This window comes from Bufo bufo, chromosome 11 (genome assembly GCF_905171765.1).
Source record: "Bufo bufo chromosome 11, aBufBuf1.1, whole genome shotgun sequence".
Taxonomy (NCBI): Eukaryota; Metazoa; Chordata; class Amphibia; order Anura; family Bufonidae; genus Bufo; species Bufo bufo.
In genome coordinates, this window is record NC_053399.1 from 31,498,003 (window position 1) to 31,516,761 (window position 18,759).

Here is an 18,759-nt window from a genome sequence, read left to right on the forward strand (position 1 = left end):
GATAATTTATTTTTATTGCAATACTACCTAATACCCGAAATTGGACATATTTAGCAGAGCAGGGGCTCGTATCTGTCATTTTCTTGATTGAATTTCTGTGCATAATCAAATGATTTTACATCTCTCATAATTTTAAGCAGTATTGCATGAAATTCTTGTGTTGGTTAAAGGGATTCTGTCATGAGCTTTTACCCCTATAACCTAAACATATGCTCATGTCCGGAGTAATAATAAGAATCCTAAGCTGGCATTATTAAACTTCACTGTGGCTCTATTTGCACAAAAAAATGGTTTTTATAACCTGTCAATCACTCACTTAAGGTGCCCAAAGGGAGGTCCGTTAATAAAGGGTGCCCAAAGGGAGGTCCGTTAATAAAGGGTGCCCGGCCGCACCCCTCGCCGTCCGGTACCCAGCGGCGCCTTCCCTAGCTCTGTGCCGCCTCCACAATCCTACCCGTCCCTCTGCCAGATCCCGCGCCTGCGCACTAGGCTCAGCCTGATGCGCCGCGGACTCCTGGCAGCGGCTTCGTTGAGCGAAGTGCGCATGCGCCGGCTGATGCGCATGCGCACTTCGCTCAAAGAAGCTGCTGCCCGGAGTCCGTGGCGCATCAGGCTGAGCCTAGTGCGCAGGCGCGGGATCTGGCAGAGGGTCGGGTAGGATTGCGGAGGCGGCGCAGAGCTAGGGAAGGCGCCGCTGGGTACCGGACGGCGAGGGGTGCGGCCGGGCACCCTGTATTAACGGACCTCCCTTTGGGCACCTTAAGTGAGTGATTGACAGGTTATAAAAACCATTTTTTTGTGCAAATAGAGCCACAGTGAAGTTTAATAATGCCAGCTTAGGATTCTTATTATTACTCCGGACATGAGCATATGTTTAGGTTATAGGGGTAAAAGCTCATGACAGAATCCCTTTAAATTTGTGTTCTGTTGGCACCATCTAATGGCGAATTTTGGGTACTGCATATCATTGTGTATTATTAGCTTTATATTGATTAATCTTTGATTGTATTTTAAATTATTGTATAATAAATCATTTATATTTTTTCATAGACGCTTGTACCCTATTCTTACTGATTGCACAAAATAATTAGTTTCTTAATCAAACTCTTTGGAGGTGTTTATATATGTCCACCTCGCGGATCAATATTATTTGCATAATTTTTCTTTTGATCCATTAGTTTTTTTAAAATATAAAGCATTTGCTTTATATCCCCGACATGCTGCAGGGAGAGCAGAGCCTCTAGGTGTAATGGCAACGCCCCCGTTGCTCCTAGAAGCTCATTTGCATATATTAAAACATCATTTTTCTCAGCATTACGGCAACATGGGACCAACACAGATGCCTTCAGCTGCCAAGCGCACATGTAACAGGTCAGCCAGTGTCATAGGTACAAATCTGCTGACAGATGCACTTTAAGTGACACCCAGCCCTGGATCCAGAGGGGCTCAAAAGGTCCCACTGCCCCATATGAGGGATCCAGGTGCATGGGATTGCTCAGGTAGCAAATTACAGTTTTGCATTAAGATCCAGGAGCTTCAAGCCGGATACATGTCAGATGAGAATTTTGTGGACCTAGGTTGTCTGGGTTGAGTCGCCCTCTTATCATTGAGGTCACTTGGTGATGATAAGTGACATTTTTAATCACTTGCACATTTTATCATGGTGGGTAACACGTGGACCTGGGTGGTTACAAGTGTCGTTTATATTTACAGGTCCAGGTCCGTTTCCAGGAGTCATTGAAGTTCAGGGGACGGGTGGAGGCCTCCTGGATTACAAGGCGAGCCTGCTGGCTAATAGAGGCTTTGCCACGCTGGCATTAGCTTACTATAACTATGAAGATCTACCTAAAGACATGAAGAAGCTTCGTCTGGAATACTTCGACTGGTAATGATGTATGAGCTCTCTCTTATGGTGGCATTCTGACTGGTACTGATGTGTGGGCACTCTCTTATGGGTGGCACTCTACATACCCCCCGCTCCGTATCCTGTGGTCGGCAACTTCCGGCACTCCAGCTGATTTGAAACTACAACTCCTAGCGTGCACACTTACTCGTCTGTTTTTTATAACTCCCATAGAAGTAAAAGGAGGATTCTGGGAGTTGTAGTTTAAGAACAGCTGGAGTGCGGGGAGGATGCTGATCCTCGATCTGGAGGAGAGCGGCTGCGCAGTGTAATTACGGCTGCCTCCCCCACAAGCTTGTCCATGGGTTGTGTCAGGTATTGCAGCTCGGCTCCATTGGAATTGATGGGGCAGAGCTGCAATACCACACACAACCTATGGACAGGGGTGGTGCTGTTTTTGGAAGAAAACAGACATGTTTTTCTAATCCTACACAACCCCTTTAAGTGCCTGTCCGGATGATGCATGTTATTACCTCCAGTTTGCATACCCGCTGCCCCCAAGAGAGTGGAGCATGTCTGCGCAGTGGTTCAGCGGAGCAGGCACGATGATGTCACTACCTGGCATCTGCCTGCGCTGAAGTCCTGATGGTAGAGTGTACGGTGGAGCAGGATGCTGGCGGCTCCCTGATTCACCATTGTACTCAACCATTTCCCCGTCCTGAGGGACTTTTTGCCTTCCTGTGAAAAATTGGGACTGTTGGAGAGAACTCACTTGAAAGAGACACTTCTGTGGCATTATATCCTGTACCCACGGATATAGCTATATGGCGGGCAGATTTAAAGGGCATCTCTCAGCAGATTTGTACCTATGACACTGGCTGATCTGTTACATGTGCGCTTGGCAGCTGAAGGCACCTGTGTTGGTCCCATGTTCATATGTGTCTGCATTGCTGAGAAAAATTATGTTTTAATATATGCAAATGAGCTTCTAGGAGCAACGGGGGCATTGCTGTGACTCCTAGAGGCTCTGCCCTCTCTGCAACTGCTGCACCCTCTGCACTTTAATTGACAGGGCCAGGCAGTGTAAATGTGATCACACCTGGTCCTGTCAATGAAAGTGCAGAGGACGTGGTCCTTGCAGGGAGAGCAGAGCCTCTAGGTGTAATGGTAACACCCCCGTTGCTCCTAGAGGCTCATTTGCATATATTAAAACATAATTTTCCTCAGTAATGCGGACAAATATGAACATGGGACCAACACAGATGCCTTCAGCTGCCAAGTGCACATGTAACAGGTCAGCCAGTGTCATAGGGACAAATCTGCTGACAGATGCACTATAAGTGACACCCAGCCCTGGATCCAGAGGGCCCCAAAAGGTCCCACTGCCCCATATGAGGGATCCAGGGGCATGGGATTGCTCAGATACCAAATTACAGGTTTTGCATTGAGATCCAGGAGCTTCAAGCCGGACACATTTCAGATGAGAATTTTGTGGACCTAGGTTTTCTGGGTCGGGTCGCCCCCTTATCATTGAGGTCACTTTGTGATGATAAGTGACATTTTTAATCACTTGCCCATTTTATCAAGGTGGGTAACACGTGGACCTGGGTGGTTACAAGTGTCGTTTATATTTACAGGTCCAGGTCCGTTTCCAGGAGTCATTGAAGTTCAGGGGACGGGTGGAGGCCTCCTGGATTACAAGGCGAGCCTGCTGGCTAATAGAGGCTTTGCCACGCTGGCATTAGCTTACTATAACTATGAAGATCTACCTAAAGACATGAAGGAGCTTCGTCTGGAATACTTTGACTGGTACTGATGTGTGGGCACTTTCTTATGGTGGCACTCTGACTGGTACTGATGTATGAGCACTCTCTTATGGTGGCAATCTGACTGGTACTGATGTGTGGGCACTCTCTTATGGTGGCACTCTGGTACTGATGTGTGGGCACTCTCTTATGGTGGCACTCTGACTGGTACTGATGTGTGGGCACTCTCTTATGGTGGCACTCTGACTGGTATTGATGTGTGGGCACTCTCTTATGGTGGCACTCTGACTGGTACTGATATGTTTGCACTCTCTTATGGTGGCACTCTGACTGGTACTGATGTGTGGGCACTTTCTTATGGTGGCACTCTGACTGGTACTGATGTGTGGGCACTCTCTTATGGTGGCACTCTGACTGGTACTGATGTGTGGGCACTCTCTTATGGTGGCACTCTGACCGGTACTGATATGTTTGCACTCTCTTATGGTGGCACTCTGACTGGTACTGATGTGTGGGCACTTTCTTATGGTGGCATTCTGACTGGTACTGATGTGTGGGCACTCTCTTATGGTGGCATTCTGACTGGTACTGATGTGTGGGCACTCTCTTATGGTGGCACTCTGACTGGTACTGATGTGTGGGCACTCTCTTATGGTGGCACTCTGACTGGTACTGATGTGTGGGCACTCTCTTATGGTGGCACTCTGACTGGTACTGATGTATGAGCACTCTCTTATGGTGGCACTCTGACTGGTACTGATGTGTGGGCACTCTCTTATGGTGGCACTCTGACTGGTACTGATGTGTGGGCACTCTCTTATGGTGGCACTCTGACTGGTACTGATGTGTGGGCACTTTCTTATGGTGGCACTCTGACTGGTACTGATGTGTGGGCACTCTCTTATGGTGGCACTCTGACTGGTACTGACATGTTTGCACTCTCTTATGGGTGGCCCTCTACATACCCCCCGCCCTGCTGTATCCTGTGGTGCCATACCTCCCGCACCATGCTCTCCCTGCTCCGCAGCACTTTGCCCCTGGTGCCCGGTGCCAGCCGCGCCATGTCCGCCGTGTCCCTGCTCGTCTCCCCGGGCCGCTGCCTCTTTGACGACCCCCTGCGGCTCCGGGTCCGCGGTCTGAGCCCCGGGCAGGACGTCAGCCTCCGCACCGCTCTGACGGACGAGGCCGGCCACCTGTTCACCTCCGTGGGCCTGTACCGAGCGGACAGCGGCGGGGAGCTGGACTTCAGCCGGAGCCCGGCCCTGGAGGGCGGCAGCTACACCGGAGTGGAGCCGGAGGGGCCCCTGTGGTCCCTGGAGTCCGAGACTCCCCTCAGGAGGCTGCTGAAGAAGGACGTGCAGAGCCCGCTCCAGCTCCGCTTCTCCCTGCACCAGGCCCACGACCCGCCCGGGGCTCTCCTAGCTGCTGCCGCCCAGGAGAGGGGCTTCATGGGGGAAGGGGTGACCCGGGTGCCAGTGCGGGAGGGACGGGTGCGGGGCAGCCTCTTCCTGCCGCCCGGTGAGTGCGGTTTTTACACAGTATAACGTGCATTGCAGTTGTCATCCGGCTTCCCCCTTGCCCTGACTGTCAGTGTGACAATGGTGTAAAGGAAAACTGGCTTAGTTGCCCCTAGCAACCAATCAGATCCCAGCTTTCATTTTCACAGCTCCTTTGGAAAATGAAAGATGGAATCTGATTGGTTGCTAGGGGCAACTACTCCAGTTTTACCTTACACTACTTTGATGAAGCTCCCCCAGTATGTAGTCACCCTGCTCACAGACTGGTCGTGCAGGAGCCCCGGTGACAACCCCAGAGGCGGTTGGTGGCCATACTGGATGTCACCCAGCTTTCCCCGAGACTGTAGGACAGGGCTCAGCAACCTTTAGCACCAGCTGCATGGGATTGCTCAGGGACCAAATTACAGGTTTTGCATTGAGATCCAGGAGCTTCAAGCCGGTTACATTTCAGATGAGAATTTTGTGGACCTAGGTTGTCTGGGTTGAGTCGCCCCATTACCATTGAGGTCACTTGGTGAGGACAAGTGACATTTTTAATCACTCGCCCATTTTATCATGGTGGGTAACAGTGGAGACACGTGGACCTGGGTGGTTACAAGTGTCGTTTATATTTACAGGTCCAGGTCCGTTTCCAGGAGTCATTGAAGTTCAGGGGACGGGTGGAGGCCTCCTGGATTACAAGGCGAGCCTGCTGGCTAATAGAGGCTTTGCCACGCTGGCATTAGCTTACTATAACTATGAAGATCTACCTAAAGACATGAAGGAGCTTCGTCTGGAATACTTCGAAGAAGCAGTAAACTATATGCTGCAACATCCCAAGGTCAGCGGGCTAATCCGAATATCTTTCACCTGGAAGAACCTCATGCACACGACCACATCTATTTTATGGGGCGCAAAATATGGATACTGGCCGTGTGCATGCCACCATTTTCTACTAGAACGGACAACGATAGGACATGTTCTGTAATTTGTGGCTCGGCAGCACAGAGGCGGACAGCACGCGTATGATATCCGTGTGCTATCTGTATTTTTTGCGGACCCATAGAAATAAATGGATCTTCAAAAAACAAGTGGATCTGACTCGACCAAAACTACGGTTTTGTGCATGAGGCCTAAAGGGGTTTTCAGAGGAAAAAGATCCCTATCCACAGGACAGGGCATAAGTGATCGTGTGGGGTTTGCCCACTAGGACCCCAACTGATCACACGAACGCAGGTCCCCCGTTTGACTGAAACAATAGTGACGCATGAGCCTCTGGCAGCCCCATTGAGTTTGAGTGGAGATACAATGCACATGCTTGACCATTGTTCCAATGACACGCCATCTTACCAAAAAGTTCTCACCCAGGGTTTCAGAATATAGCAACACAAAGCAGTAAAACATATAAAATATAAAGCTTTCTCGTTAATGGCATTGGGGGACACAGCACCATGGGTATACGCCCAGCTGACACTAGCAAAATAAAACTATTGGCTCTGCCCAGGTGGGCTGTACCCTCTCCACAGACACTAGGCTAATCCGTTTTAGTCTAGTGTCCGTAGGAGGCAGACATGACCTGCTCTGTTTTTTTTTTTTGCAGGTCTTTCGGCTTTTTAAAAAAAAATATATATTTTATTATTTTTTATTTTCTTCTGCAGGTCTCTGCCTGCTGCAGGATGGGGCTTCATCGTGGATACCCACTTTAGTTGCACCCCCTGCGGGCGCGTACTTTTCAGTACCTTGCCGGTCACCCAGTCCCCCATTGCTGCATCTGCAGTGGCATGCCGGGAATCCCACATAAGGGGTGAACCTGCAGCGCCTGAAGACGCCGGAGGGTAAGTATCTTCCCTGCGTCCCTGCCCCATGAGGTCCCCCATGTTAGCCCCCTTTTCAGGTCACGGGATGGGATTCCCTATTATTCCGGGTTCCCTTCTCCTCTCTGGCCACCCCCTCCTTTCCTCGGCCTCTCCTTCCAATTGCGTCCCTGGCTTTGGCGGGGACTAGGCCGCATTTTTCTCCGGCCTGTCCCCAGGCGCTTCTTTTGCCCCGTTTTTTCCCTCCCATGCGTCTCTTTCCCACAGGAGGCCCCCCCCACCTGTTTTTCTTTCTCCGGAGGACCCCGTTTTCCAGCGTTCCTTACCCGCTGACTGCGCACCCTTTTCAGCCACTTCATAAATCGAGGCCCCAGCTTTTCCTCAGTCTAGGCCGCATCCTTCTCCCCTGCCCCTCCTATCCCAATGAATCTGCTCCTGGGACCTCCTTTTTGGAGGGATTCCTCCCGTACTCTGGGGATCTCCTGTTATCTCTTGGTAGGGCAGCCTCTGGCTGGCAATTTTTTGCTTTTCAGGCTTCCTCTCAGCCTCCATGTCCTTTTCCTGAGAAGACTGTCCCAGCCTCCCCCCGGGGTCACCACGTACTTACGTGCGCCCATTGCAATAGGGCGTTGCCATGCGGTTAGCCTGACCCCCTTTGTAAGCAGTGCCTTGTCCACAGGCTCCTTCAGGGCTCCCCCCCCCCCCCCCCTTCTGCGTAGGTCCCTCCTTAATGGGCCCCTTCCCTGTCTCAGGCCATAGGGAATTTAGCCCCCCCTCACAATCCATGTTGGAGTTATTGGACCGTTTGCCTGCCCAAATGCGGCCGCCTCTGCCCCCCCAGGGACTGTTCTGCTGACTGGGTACGCTCACGCTCAGACAACAGGTCCAGTAATCGACCTAGGGTTGTCTCAACTAGGTCCTCTTCTGTGTGTTCGGGTCACTTCCAGGACAGGTCTGAGGCTGGGAATGATTCCTCTCCTATGCACTTTCCGCCACCTTGGGGGACACCTCTGACTCAGATTCTGTATCTGGGCAGAACATGATCCTGTCTGCAACCATACAGCCTAGGGTCTCCCCTCATAGGTCCCGCTCATCCTCTACATCCTGGCTTGCTCTGAGGGAATCACGTCAGGTACCTTTTACCTCATCGGGGGACTCCTCTGTACCGATTCTGTCTCGGAGCAGAGGATCAGGCGGTCTTCCACCATACAGGAATATCTGGGTGGTCAGAGACAACTGTCCACTGAGGGACGTTTCCTCTCCGTGGTTGGTTTACCCTTTAGGGGGGAGAGCAGCACGGGGTCTTTATTGTGGAGGTCCACTTTTGTAGCACCGCCTGCGGGCGCGTACCTCGTCGGTCATCCAGTCCCCCATTACTGCATCCGCAGTGGAGTACCGGTAATCCCACTCTAGTGCAAGTTTTCTGAAGGGGTGACCCTGTGGTGCCCGAAGACGCCAGATGGTGTGTATAAAAGTATATCTCCTTTGGTTGTAAAGGTACCTCCCATCCACGAAGGTACACCAATTTGCCGACTCTTTAGTGCAGGGGCTCTATGGTGGTGCAGGAACTCTATTCGACAATAAGGAGACGAGGTGGCCGAGTGGTTAAGTCGATGGACTGCTAATACATTATGCTCTGCACGCCATCCTGGTTCTATTGTGCACCACGTAGCCGTTTTACTTCCTCATCAGGTGATGTTTTCGTACCATCACCAGCCCTGTGCCCTGTTCGTGCAAACTGTGGTCTATTGGCTCTTGCACGGCTCTTTCTGGTTTAACTGTGGGCTGGGCATCAGGTTCCTCCTTCATGGTACCATCCCCAACTGAGGTTTTCATCCTTCCTCCCTGGTCCCAGTCTGCATTTGGAAACCCATTTCCGTCCCCCTCCAGTGGTGTACTTGTACCATCTCCAGGTGTTGTCTCTGTCAACCACCCCAGTTGCGGTATGTACCTGGTACCATGCGTCCCCCCCTTTCGGGGTGGGGGGGGGAGAAGTTGCGCCAGCGGGCATCTCTGCATTGTGAGTACTCATTTGGGGGGTACTGTGTCCGTTAGACTCCCGCAGTTATGCCTTACTCCTTCACATTAGGAGAATTCTTATGACAGTGCTGGCTGCAATGCTGACAACCTGTGCGGTATCCCTGCACCAGGCCTTCCCATAAGTCCCTTCATTTTGTGGTTTCGGGTGTGTGCTGGACACTGTCTCGGTGACACCTACCTGGGTGCACCAAGTTAGCACTTTCATTAGTGGTGTATTCCAGTGTGTGCAGGGCACCGCCTGTCGCATCTATTTGAATGCGAGTCCTCTCATTGCCCCTATCCTGGGCATGGTTTTTCTTTGTTGCAGGATGCATTATCTAACATGACCTCTTGGCCCTAATATGCACCAGGCAACCACATTTCCTCCACCTTGGGCTGGTTGTCAGCTATTATACTAGGCGTGTCCTTTGACAACCCTAGGACATACCCTATTTGTTAACGGGGTATTCCCACTCAGGGCTCCAGATGGCGACCAAAACGGTCGCCAATGCGCCTTAAAATTTGCAGACGGCGACAAGAGTTTTTAGTCTTGTCGCCATTTGCGACTGTACCGCCGCGATCCTGCGCAGCCTAAGTTCTCTTCAGTAGCACAGTGGAGAAGGAAGGAAGGAGTCCCTCCCTCTCCACTGTGACGCGGCCGCCACTACCACCAATGGGGAGATAGCAGGGGAGGAGCTGTCGCCACTGCGCCACCATTGAATGTAAAACATAAGTATAGGCAGCGGTATCACAGACCCGGCACCCAGCCTCAACCCATCCCCTTCATTGGTGGCAGTGGCAGATTACACTGCTGGGGTTCAGATCGTTACCATGGCAGCCAGGACGCTACTGAAGCCCTGGCTGCCATGTTCAGCTCCCTGCTGCTGTGTGAACAGGGCAGCAGGGAGATGTGTGAGATCCTATTCACCCTGATAGAGATCTATCAGGGTGAATAGCACAAGGTTCTAGTCCCTAAGGGAAGAAATGTTTTTTAACCACCTCAGCCCCCAGTGCTTAAACACCCTGAAAGACCAGGCCACTTTTTACACTTCAGCACTACACTACTTTCACCGTTTATTGCTCGGTCATGCAACTTACCACCCAAATGAATTTTACCTCCTTTTCTTCTCACTAATAGAGCTTTCATTTGGTGGTATTTCATTGCTGCTGACATTTTTACTTTTTTTGTTATTAATTGAAATTTAACGATTTTTTTGCAAAAAAATGACATTTTTCACTTTCAGTTGTAAAATTTTGCAAAAAAAACGAGATCCATATATAAATTTTGATCTAAATTTATTGTTCTACATGTCTTTGATAAAAAAAAAATGTTTGGGTAAAAAAAAAAAATGGTTTGGGTAAAAGTTATAGCGTTTACAAACTATGGTACAAAAATGTGAATTTCCGCTTTTTGCAGCAGCTCTGACTTTCTGAGCACCTGTCATGTTTCCTGAGGTTCTACAATGGCCAGACAGTACAAACACCCCACAAATGACCCCATTTTGGAAAGTAGACACCCTAAGGTATTCGCTGATGGGCATAGTGAGTTCATAGAACTTTTAATTTTTTGTCACAAGTTAGCGGAAAATGATGAGTTTTTTTATTTTTATTTTTTTTCTTACAAAGTCTCATATTCCACTAACTTGTGACAAAAAAAAAAAATTTCTAGGAACTCGCCATGCCCCTCACGGAATACCTTGGGGTGTCTTTTTTCCAAAATGGGGTCACTTGTGGGGTAGTTATACTGCCCTGGCATTCTAGGGGCCCAAATGTGTGGTAAGGAGTTTGAAATCAAATTCTGTAAAAAATGGCCAGTGAAATCCGAAAGGTGCTCTTTGGAATGTGGGCCCCTTTGCCCACCTAGGCTGCAAAAAAGTGTCACACATCTGGTATCTCCGTATTCAGGAGAAGTTGGGGAATGTGTTTTGTGGTGTCATTTTACATATACCCATGCTGGGTGAGAGAAATATCTTGGCAAAAGACAACTTTTCCCATTTTTTTTATACAAAGTTGGCATTTGACCAACATATTTATCTCACCCAGCATGGGTATATGTAAAATGACACCCCAAAACACATTCCCCAACTTCTCCTGAATACAGAGATACCATATGTGTGACACTTTTTTGCAGCCTAGGTGGGCAAAGGGGCCCAAATTCCTTTTAGGAGGGCATTTTTAGACATTTGGATACCAGACTTCTCACACTTTGGGGCCCCTAAAATGCCAGGGCATTATAAATACCCCACATGTGACCCCATTTTGGAAAGAAGACACCCCAAGGTATTCAATGAGGGGCATGGCGAGTTCATAGAAACAAAAAATTTTTGGCACAAGTTAGCGGAAATAGATTTTTTGGATTTTTTTCTCACAAAGTCTCCCTTTCCGCTAACTTGGGACAAAAATTTCAATCTTTCATGGACTCAATAAGCCCCTCAGCAAATACCTTGGGGTGTCTTCTTTCCAAAATGGGGTCATTTGTGGGGTGTTTGTACTGCCCTGGCATTTGAGGGTCTCCGCAATCATTACATGTATGCCCAGCATTAGGAGTTTCTGCTATTCTCCTTATATTGAGCATACGGATAATGAGATTTTTTTTTTCCGTTCAGCCTCTGGGCTGAAAGAAAAAAAATGAACGGCACAGATTTCTTCATTCGCATCGATCAATGTGGATGAAAAAATCTCTGCCAAAAAAAGAAAAAGGAGGGGAAAGGCGTCTGCCAGGACATAGGAGCTCCGCCCAACATCCATACCCACTTAGCTTGTATGCCCTGGCAAACCCGATTTCTCCATTCACATCAATCGATGTGGATGAATAAATCATTGCCGGGATTTTTTTTTTTATATATATACAAAGTGTTTGCCAAAGTATATGAACACCGCCACCTCCTCAGCTCATATGCCTCGGCAAACGTATCTTTTACTGCAGAGGAGAAATCTCGTCTTGCAGCGCCGCATACACCGACTTGCGTGTAATCTGACAGCAGCGCAATGCTTCTGTCCGAATGCACATCAGTGCTGCAGCTAGTCGATCGGTTGGTCCACCTGGAAGGTAAAAAAAACTAAACAAAAAAGAAAAAACCAGGCCGCAACGCAATAACTTTATTAACTTTAGAACAGAACATATTAACTTTTTTTTAACTTTTTTAACTTTTTTACTTACCGGTAATTTTTTTTTTGTTTAGTTTTTTTTACCTTTATAGAACAAACCTCTCCTTCCCCATGGGACAATGTGCAAAGCGCAAATCGCCCAAAGATGTGGCGAAGTACGTTATGCACTTTATCCCAGGTGAAAGGAGAGGTTTGCAGCAGCTGTGAGAGAAAGGGCCCTAATAGCCCTGTGTGCCTGTCCTGTGAGATGCAATCCCTATGCTAGGTGTACCTGTGTGTGGTACTTCCGGAAACACTCACCAAAGCATAGGGCAGGGTGGTCAGGACAGTCAGGACAGAAATAGCGGGTGTCACGCCTTATTCCACTCCTGCTACAGACACGACATCTTTTTCGGGGTGACGGTTGGGTTGAGGTACCAGGAACGACACTGGGGAAATGTCGCTCGTGTAGACGGCTAACTACACTGGTGGATGGGGCCACGGAACCTCCTGGATACAGGAGGTTATCGATGATCTCTTCCTGGAATTTGAGGAAGGATCCTGTTCTCCCAGCCTTACTGTAGAGAACAAAACTATTATACAGCGCCAATTGAATTAAATATACAGACACCTTCTTATACCAGCGTCTGGTTCTGCGGGAAACTAAATACGGAGACAACATCTGGTCATTGAAGTCCACCCCTCCCATGAGCGCATTATAGTCGTGGACACAGAGGGGCTTTTCAATGACACGGGTTGCTCGCTCAATTTGGATTGTCGTGTCTGCGTGAATGGAGGAGAGCATGTAAAACGTCACGCTTGTCTCTCCATTTCACCGCGAGCAGTTCTTCGTTACACAAGGCAGCCCTCTCCCCCCTTGCAAGACGGGTGGTAACCAGCTGTTGGGGGAAGCCCACGCGACTAGTTCGCGCGGTGCCACAGGCGCAAATCCGTTCTAGAAACAAATGCCTAAAGAGGGCCACACTTGTGTAAAAATTGTCCACATAAAGATGGTACCCCTTGCCGAATAAGGGTGACACCAAGTCCCAGACTGTCTTCCCACTGCTCCCCAGGTAGTCAGGGCAACCGACCGGCTCCAGGGTCTGATCTTTTCCCTCATAGATCCGAAATTTGTGGGTATAGCCTGTGGCCCTTTCACAGAGCTTATACAATTTGACCCCATACCGGGCACGCTTGCTTGGGATGTATTGTTTGAAGCCAAGGCGCCCGGTAAAATGTATTAGGGACTCGTCTACGCAGATGTTTTGCTCGGGGGTATACAAATCTGCAAATTTCTGGTTGAAATAGTCTGAGGGGCCGAATTTTGTGGAGCCGGTCAAAAGCTGGGTGGCCTCTGGGACGGGAGGTGGTGTTGTCGCTAAAATGCAGGAAACGGAGGATGGCCTCAAATCGTGCCCTGGACATAGCAGCAGAGAACATGGGCATGTGATGAATCGGGTTCGTGGACCAATATGACCGCAATTGCTTGATTTCACCAATGTGTAGGCTCCAATCCTGGTGGAGTACCTGGGTCATCACTGGATGCTCTATGCGACAGGGATTCGCCGCGGTGTGAGCACCAGCTGCTACTGCAGTTCTCGGGTCATCGCTGGACGTCCTCTCTGACATGGTCGTGGAAGGACTGGTGAGCACTATACACTTGCCTATGTGGGGTGAGTTTTCCACTGCTGGCTCCCGTATCGAATATAGCCCCTTGGTTTTTTCCATAGCCAGACATCCTCTGTACTCCCTTCTGTTTTCGGAGTAGTTGGCTACTGCCAGACGCTCTTTTTACTTGGCCTTGCCTTCATGTATGCCCCGGTCAATCCTCTTCCCCCTCTTGGGGGTTTTCACTGTGCTTGGCAGATAGCTGGTTGCTACATGTTAGTGTAGCCGCTTTCAGCGTCCGCTGGCGAATCCGGCAACCTTTTCAGCCATATGGGTGTCCGTGATTATTGATGACAGCCAAGGTACTGTACTTGCCCCTTTGGGGGCAGTGTATACAGTATGGCAGTCACTACACTTAGCATAGTTAGTTAACCATGGCTGATGTTTTTTTTCTCTATAGTGGCTCCTTTACATTTTCCTTCGATAGCCAGCTATTATTCTCTGGTGGGCCCCTCTTGGGTTTCTTTTCTGACTCCTATGGTCGCAGGTCCATCTAGCTTGATAGCCATTTTCCTTTGATAGCCAGCTATTATTCTGCGGATGTGGTCCACTCCTGTGGGCCTCTTTTGGGCTTCTTCTGAGTTATTTTGCTTGGGGTCCCTGCTCCTATGGTCGCAGGTCCATCTAGCTGGCCGATTCCCTCTGGGGCAGCTACTCATGGCATCTCTATATGCTCTGTAGGGGAGCAGCTTCTTTGGGCCCAGTTGGTTCCTTTTTCTCCTGGGTCCCCATAGGTTTGTTTCCTTCTTGCGTCTCCTGGGAGCTGATTGCTCTACAGAGCAATTTACCTTTATAGTGACCATTAGGGGAATGGTGCCTTCCCTGTGTATGGGAACGCTTTCTCCTTTGGCTGTTCAGGGTCTTCTCTTCTCTACTCCAATATCTTTCAGGCAAGTATGTCTCTATTCATATTTCCAGGGCATGCGACTGGTCGCGTTTTTCCTGAGCCTTCTTGTGGTCAGGGTTCCCTCTGGCCTTACATTTCCTGTTTTCCTGGGGATAGATTCTTCCCCCATTTTTTCAGGAAGGCATGCCCTTACGTGCACTCCTCCTAGCCATTGCCACGTTCTCCCTTTTCCCCAAGAGGGTGGCTGCATTCTTGGGTAGGATGGGGTCCTACTTTCTCCTTCTCAGGTGTTTCTCTCCTCTCACCTGTTTTGTGGTGGAAGGAGGCTTGCTCTCTTCCCAGTCTGACTGTTGCGATTTCTTCTCTCGGAGCGTTCTGTCACCTGTGCCTCCCTGTTTCCTCTCTACCCTGGCATCTGCTCCTGCGCCTACAAATGGCATTTACTACAGCAGGGGATGTCCTTGGTCTGAGACCATTCGGAGAGGTTTTCCTTGCCAGGTCCTTTTACTGGCTGAGTTCCTTTGTGTGGTGAAACCAACCTCACCACTGGAGGGGCCTGGCTACTAGGATTATGGTCCCTCTCATCAGCCAGGCTTCCTTTGTTCACAAAGGACTTGTACTAACTTGAACCCCTGGTCTAATTCGTGCCATTTTGGGATGTTAAATGTCTATGTGTATTGTAAAGGGTGGGACATTGTATACGTTGAGTAGTGAGGTCTGTTCCATTGTCTCTCTGTGTGTATTGGCGATTTCCTTTGTCCTGAGAGATAATCAAATTATTTCTCGGTTGTCTCCAGGACAGAAGACATTGTGTATTCTCCTGCCTGTGATGATTACATCAACCCAGTGTGAGGTGGTTATGTCAGGCAGAGGGGAGGATTTTGTGTGGGAGTGTCTGAGTGTATTGTACGTGGTTATTGGCTGTTTTTACAAAACCCTGTGGGTGGTAACCTTGTTGGAAAATGTGTATAAATCAATGCTTGTGTGTTAAAATAAAGAGTTCCTGTTTTTACCCTTTACCATGTTGAGGCTGGTGTTTGGGTAACTGATCGACACTGGGGGATTGCTATACGCTGAAGATTTGCTATACTCCCCTGGCATAACTACTAGCTCTTGTAAGAGCTGTTCCTGCTCTCTGGATGTAAGAGAGGTTCACCCACTAGAGCCTTGTCGTAGGTCCAGGGTGGGTAGGAGACGGTAAGGCCTCAACCAAGCTTCGGTGGTTCGTGGGGTCTGCAGCGCTTACGGTGTCAAGTGGAGTGCTTGGGGACCTCGGTAGGCACTAGTAGCATCTATCAACGGAGGTACCCGGTCGGGGTGCTAGGAGATCCGTTACACTTTGTTTCTAGGCCTTACGGAAATTGGCTCCTGTTTGCCACTGGGTATTCCTCATTGTCTTCCTTTTGCTTGCCCTCCAGGACGTTGTTTTCCTTCTGTCAGGACTTCTGTCCTTTCCCAGGCATTTTCTCCTCTGACAGGTTCCCTCGCTGGCTTTTTGGGACTATCTTATCTTCTTGCTGGATTTGTCTTCTTCTAGATCCTTCTCCTAGGGCATATTTATATATGTTGTTTGGCTAGGTCACTTCCAACGGTTGTTTTCCTGTGGTGATGCCCTCCTGTTTTATCAGTGGGGAGCAGGGGATCTTCCAGTTCCTTCCTCTGGCTCACCAGTGTGCATTTGTTCACCTTTGTTTCTACGCAGGACATCTGCCCTGCTTCCTCTCCTCCAGCTAGGTGTTTCCCTTTGCATTTTCTTGCATTTGGGATTTTGCTCCCAGACACTTGTCCTGCGATTCTGGCAGTCTCCCTCTATTTATCCCTTGGGATTCTTCCTGGTCCTGGAGCCTCTCGGCTCATTCCTTAGTTTTCCTTTCCCCCATTTCATGCTATATGGCCTCTACTGGTCCTGTTGGGTCAAAGGTTTTACTGCACCTGTACTCCCAAACGTTTGCATGGCTTTTCCTACCCTCTCGGACTGCTTTGAGACGTCCTATGGTGCTGTGTCCCCCAATGCCATTAACGAGAAAATTGGATTTTTTTACTTACCGTAAAATCCCTTTCTGGTTCCATGCATTGGGGGACACAGATCCCACCCTCTGTTTTTACTTTCTCTCTCTGTCACCGGTCTGTTCTCTTTTCTTCCCCGGCCCAGGACTTGTTGGTTCCTTGCTTCTGTTCTCTCTCCTACTGCTATTGGTACAAACTGATTAGCCTAGTGTTTGTGGAAAGGGTATAGCCCACCTGGGCAGAGCCAACACTTTTCTTTTGCTAGTGTCAGCCTCCTAGTGGCAGCGGGGCATATACCCATGGTGCTGTATCCCCCAATGCATTGAACGAGAAAGGGATTTTACGGTAAGTACAAAAATCAAATTTTTGTATTGCCATAATCTAATTTACCCACAGATTAAACTTAAAGGAGATGTGCAGGCAGCATATTTTGATGACCTATCCTCAGGAAGGGTCATCAATATCTGATCGGCATCCTCAGGATAGGTTGTCAATATCTGATCGGCGGCGGTCCGACACTGAGCACACCCTTTTAATCAGCTGTTTTAAAAGGACGTGGCTTTCCATTAGAGCACTACTTCCGCTTCATTACACTGCCCTTCGTCTTGGAAGTACAGTGTAATTACAACTACTCGCTCCATTCACTTGAATGGAACAAGTACTTGTAATTACACTGTAAGGGAAACGACAGGCAGTGTAATGAAGAGGAAGCAGCGCTCACATGGAGTGCCGCCTCCTCTTGGTGACCTATTCTGAGGATTCCGATCAGATATTGATGACCTATCCCTATCCTAAGGATATATATATTGCCTACACAACCCCATGAAAAGGGTTTTCTGGAGTAGAATACGGGTGGTTTATCCTCAGGATAAGTCATCTGCCTGGCAGAGGTTTGACTCCCGACACTGCTGTTTGAAGATGCCTAAGTTCTGTGGCTCCTTACAAGCACAGCGCTGTACACTTTATAGTGGCAGTTATTAGTATTGCAGCCCAAGCCCGTTGGGACTGAGTTGTGTCTGGGCCAATGACCCATAAACATGACGTCACTGGTCTAAGAAGAGGCTGCAGCGCTCCCCGGAGCCCCGCGGCCTCTTGATACAGATTTTTTTCTGGTGTTGAATACATGAAGTGCTCCTATCTACAGGATACAGACAGATCATTTACTGTTCTCTGTCTTCCAGGTGAAGGGTCCGGGGATAGGTCTCCTTGGCCATTCTAAAGGTGGAGACTTGGTGCTTTCTATGGCCTCCTTCCTTAAAGGTATAGCGGCCACAGCTGTTGTGAATGGCTCGGTGGCGAATTCTGTCGCAGTCCTTCACTACAAGGACAACACTCTGCTTCCTATTGGCTTTGATGCTAGAAAGTTAAAACACCCTGAGCCAGGAGTGGGCGATATCCGTGATGTATTTCATAATCCGCTAGAAGAGGCTAACCGCAAGAGCCTTATTCCTGTTGGGAAAGCCGACTGCAAGTTTCTGTTTATTGTGGCAGAAGATGACAGGAACTGGAAGAGTGACTTTCACGCCCAAGCGGCGTGCCAGCTTCTGCAAGAGGAAGGCAAAGAAAAGCCTGAAGTGGTGTACTATCCCAAAGCCGGCCATTACCTAGAGCCGCCCTATTTCCCCTTGTGTAAGGTGTCTGTGCACAGGCTTGTTGGTATTCCCGTGGTTTGGGGAGGAGAACCAAAAGCTCATGCAATGGCACAAGTGGACTCATGGCAGAGAATTCAGGCCTTCTTGCACAAGCATCTCAAAAGTTGCCTGGAGAATAAATTATGACCATATTGTATTATGAGCACATGGCCTTAAAGGGATTCTGTTAAAGGGGAATATTAATTATTAATATTTTGCATTAGAATTAATATTAATAAATAGTGCTATTGTTAACTCTGCCTATTTCCTTTATTCTACCTGTTGCGCTACCTTTTTCTGAACTGCGTGCCCTGAATTACGGCGGCGGCAAAAGACTATAGGCTGTATTTGAATAATAAAATATTTATTAATCCAATAACACGTTTACAGCACTATAATAAACCTAATTACACTAACACTATATAATTCCAACTATAATTCCACCCCAAAATCTATCAAAAACGTACACACACGTAATAGCAGCACCCTCCCAAACCTAACTACTACAAGCTGTCCCTACAGGGTAAAAAGGGTTCATTTACAATATACAGGGGTTAACAGGGCAATATAGGTTCCAATGA

At 48.8% G+C, this 18,759-nt stretch overlaps 1 protein-coding gene across 6 annotated transcripts; it reads left to right on the top strand.

The window, feature by feature from the left end:
• The first annotated feature begins 1,748 nt into the window (after positions 1-1,748).
• On the top strand, positions 1,749-18,507 carry LOC120981684 (acyl-coenzyme A thioesterase 1-like). 6 transcript variants are annotated; one of them, XM_040411314.1, is made up of 4 exons: positions 1,749-1,778; positions 3,487-3,620; positions 5,884-5,946; positions 17,729-18,507. In XM_040411314.1, the coding sequence occupies exons 3-4, from the start codon at positions 5,884-5,886 to the stop codon at positions 18,323-18,325; spliced, it is 660 nt and encodes a 219-aa protein (XP_040267248.1). In that variant the 5' UTR covers positions 1,749-1,778; positions 3,487-3,620; the 3' UTR covers positions 18,326-18,507. The 6 variants fall into 6 exon arrangements, with proteins under 6 accessions (XP_040267248.1, XP_040267247.1, XP_040267246.1 ...); XM_040411313.1 differs by having other exon boundaries at positions 1,763-1,885; positions 3,481-3,620; positions 17,729-18,505; XM_040411312.1 differs by having other exon boundaries at positions 1,763-1,885; positions 3,481-3,694; positions 5,744-5,946; positions 17,729-18,503.
• The last annotated feature ends 252 nt before the right edge of the window (positions 18,508-18,759 follow it).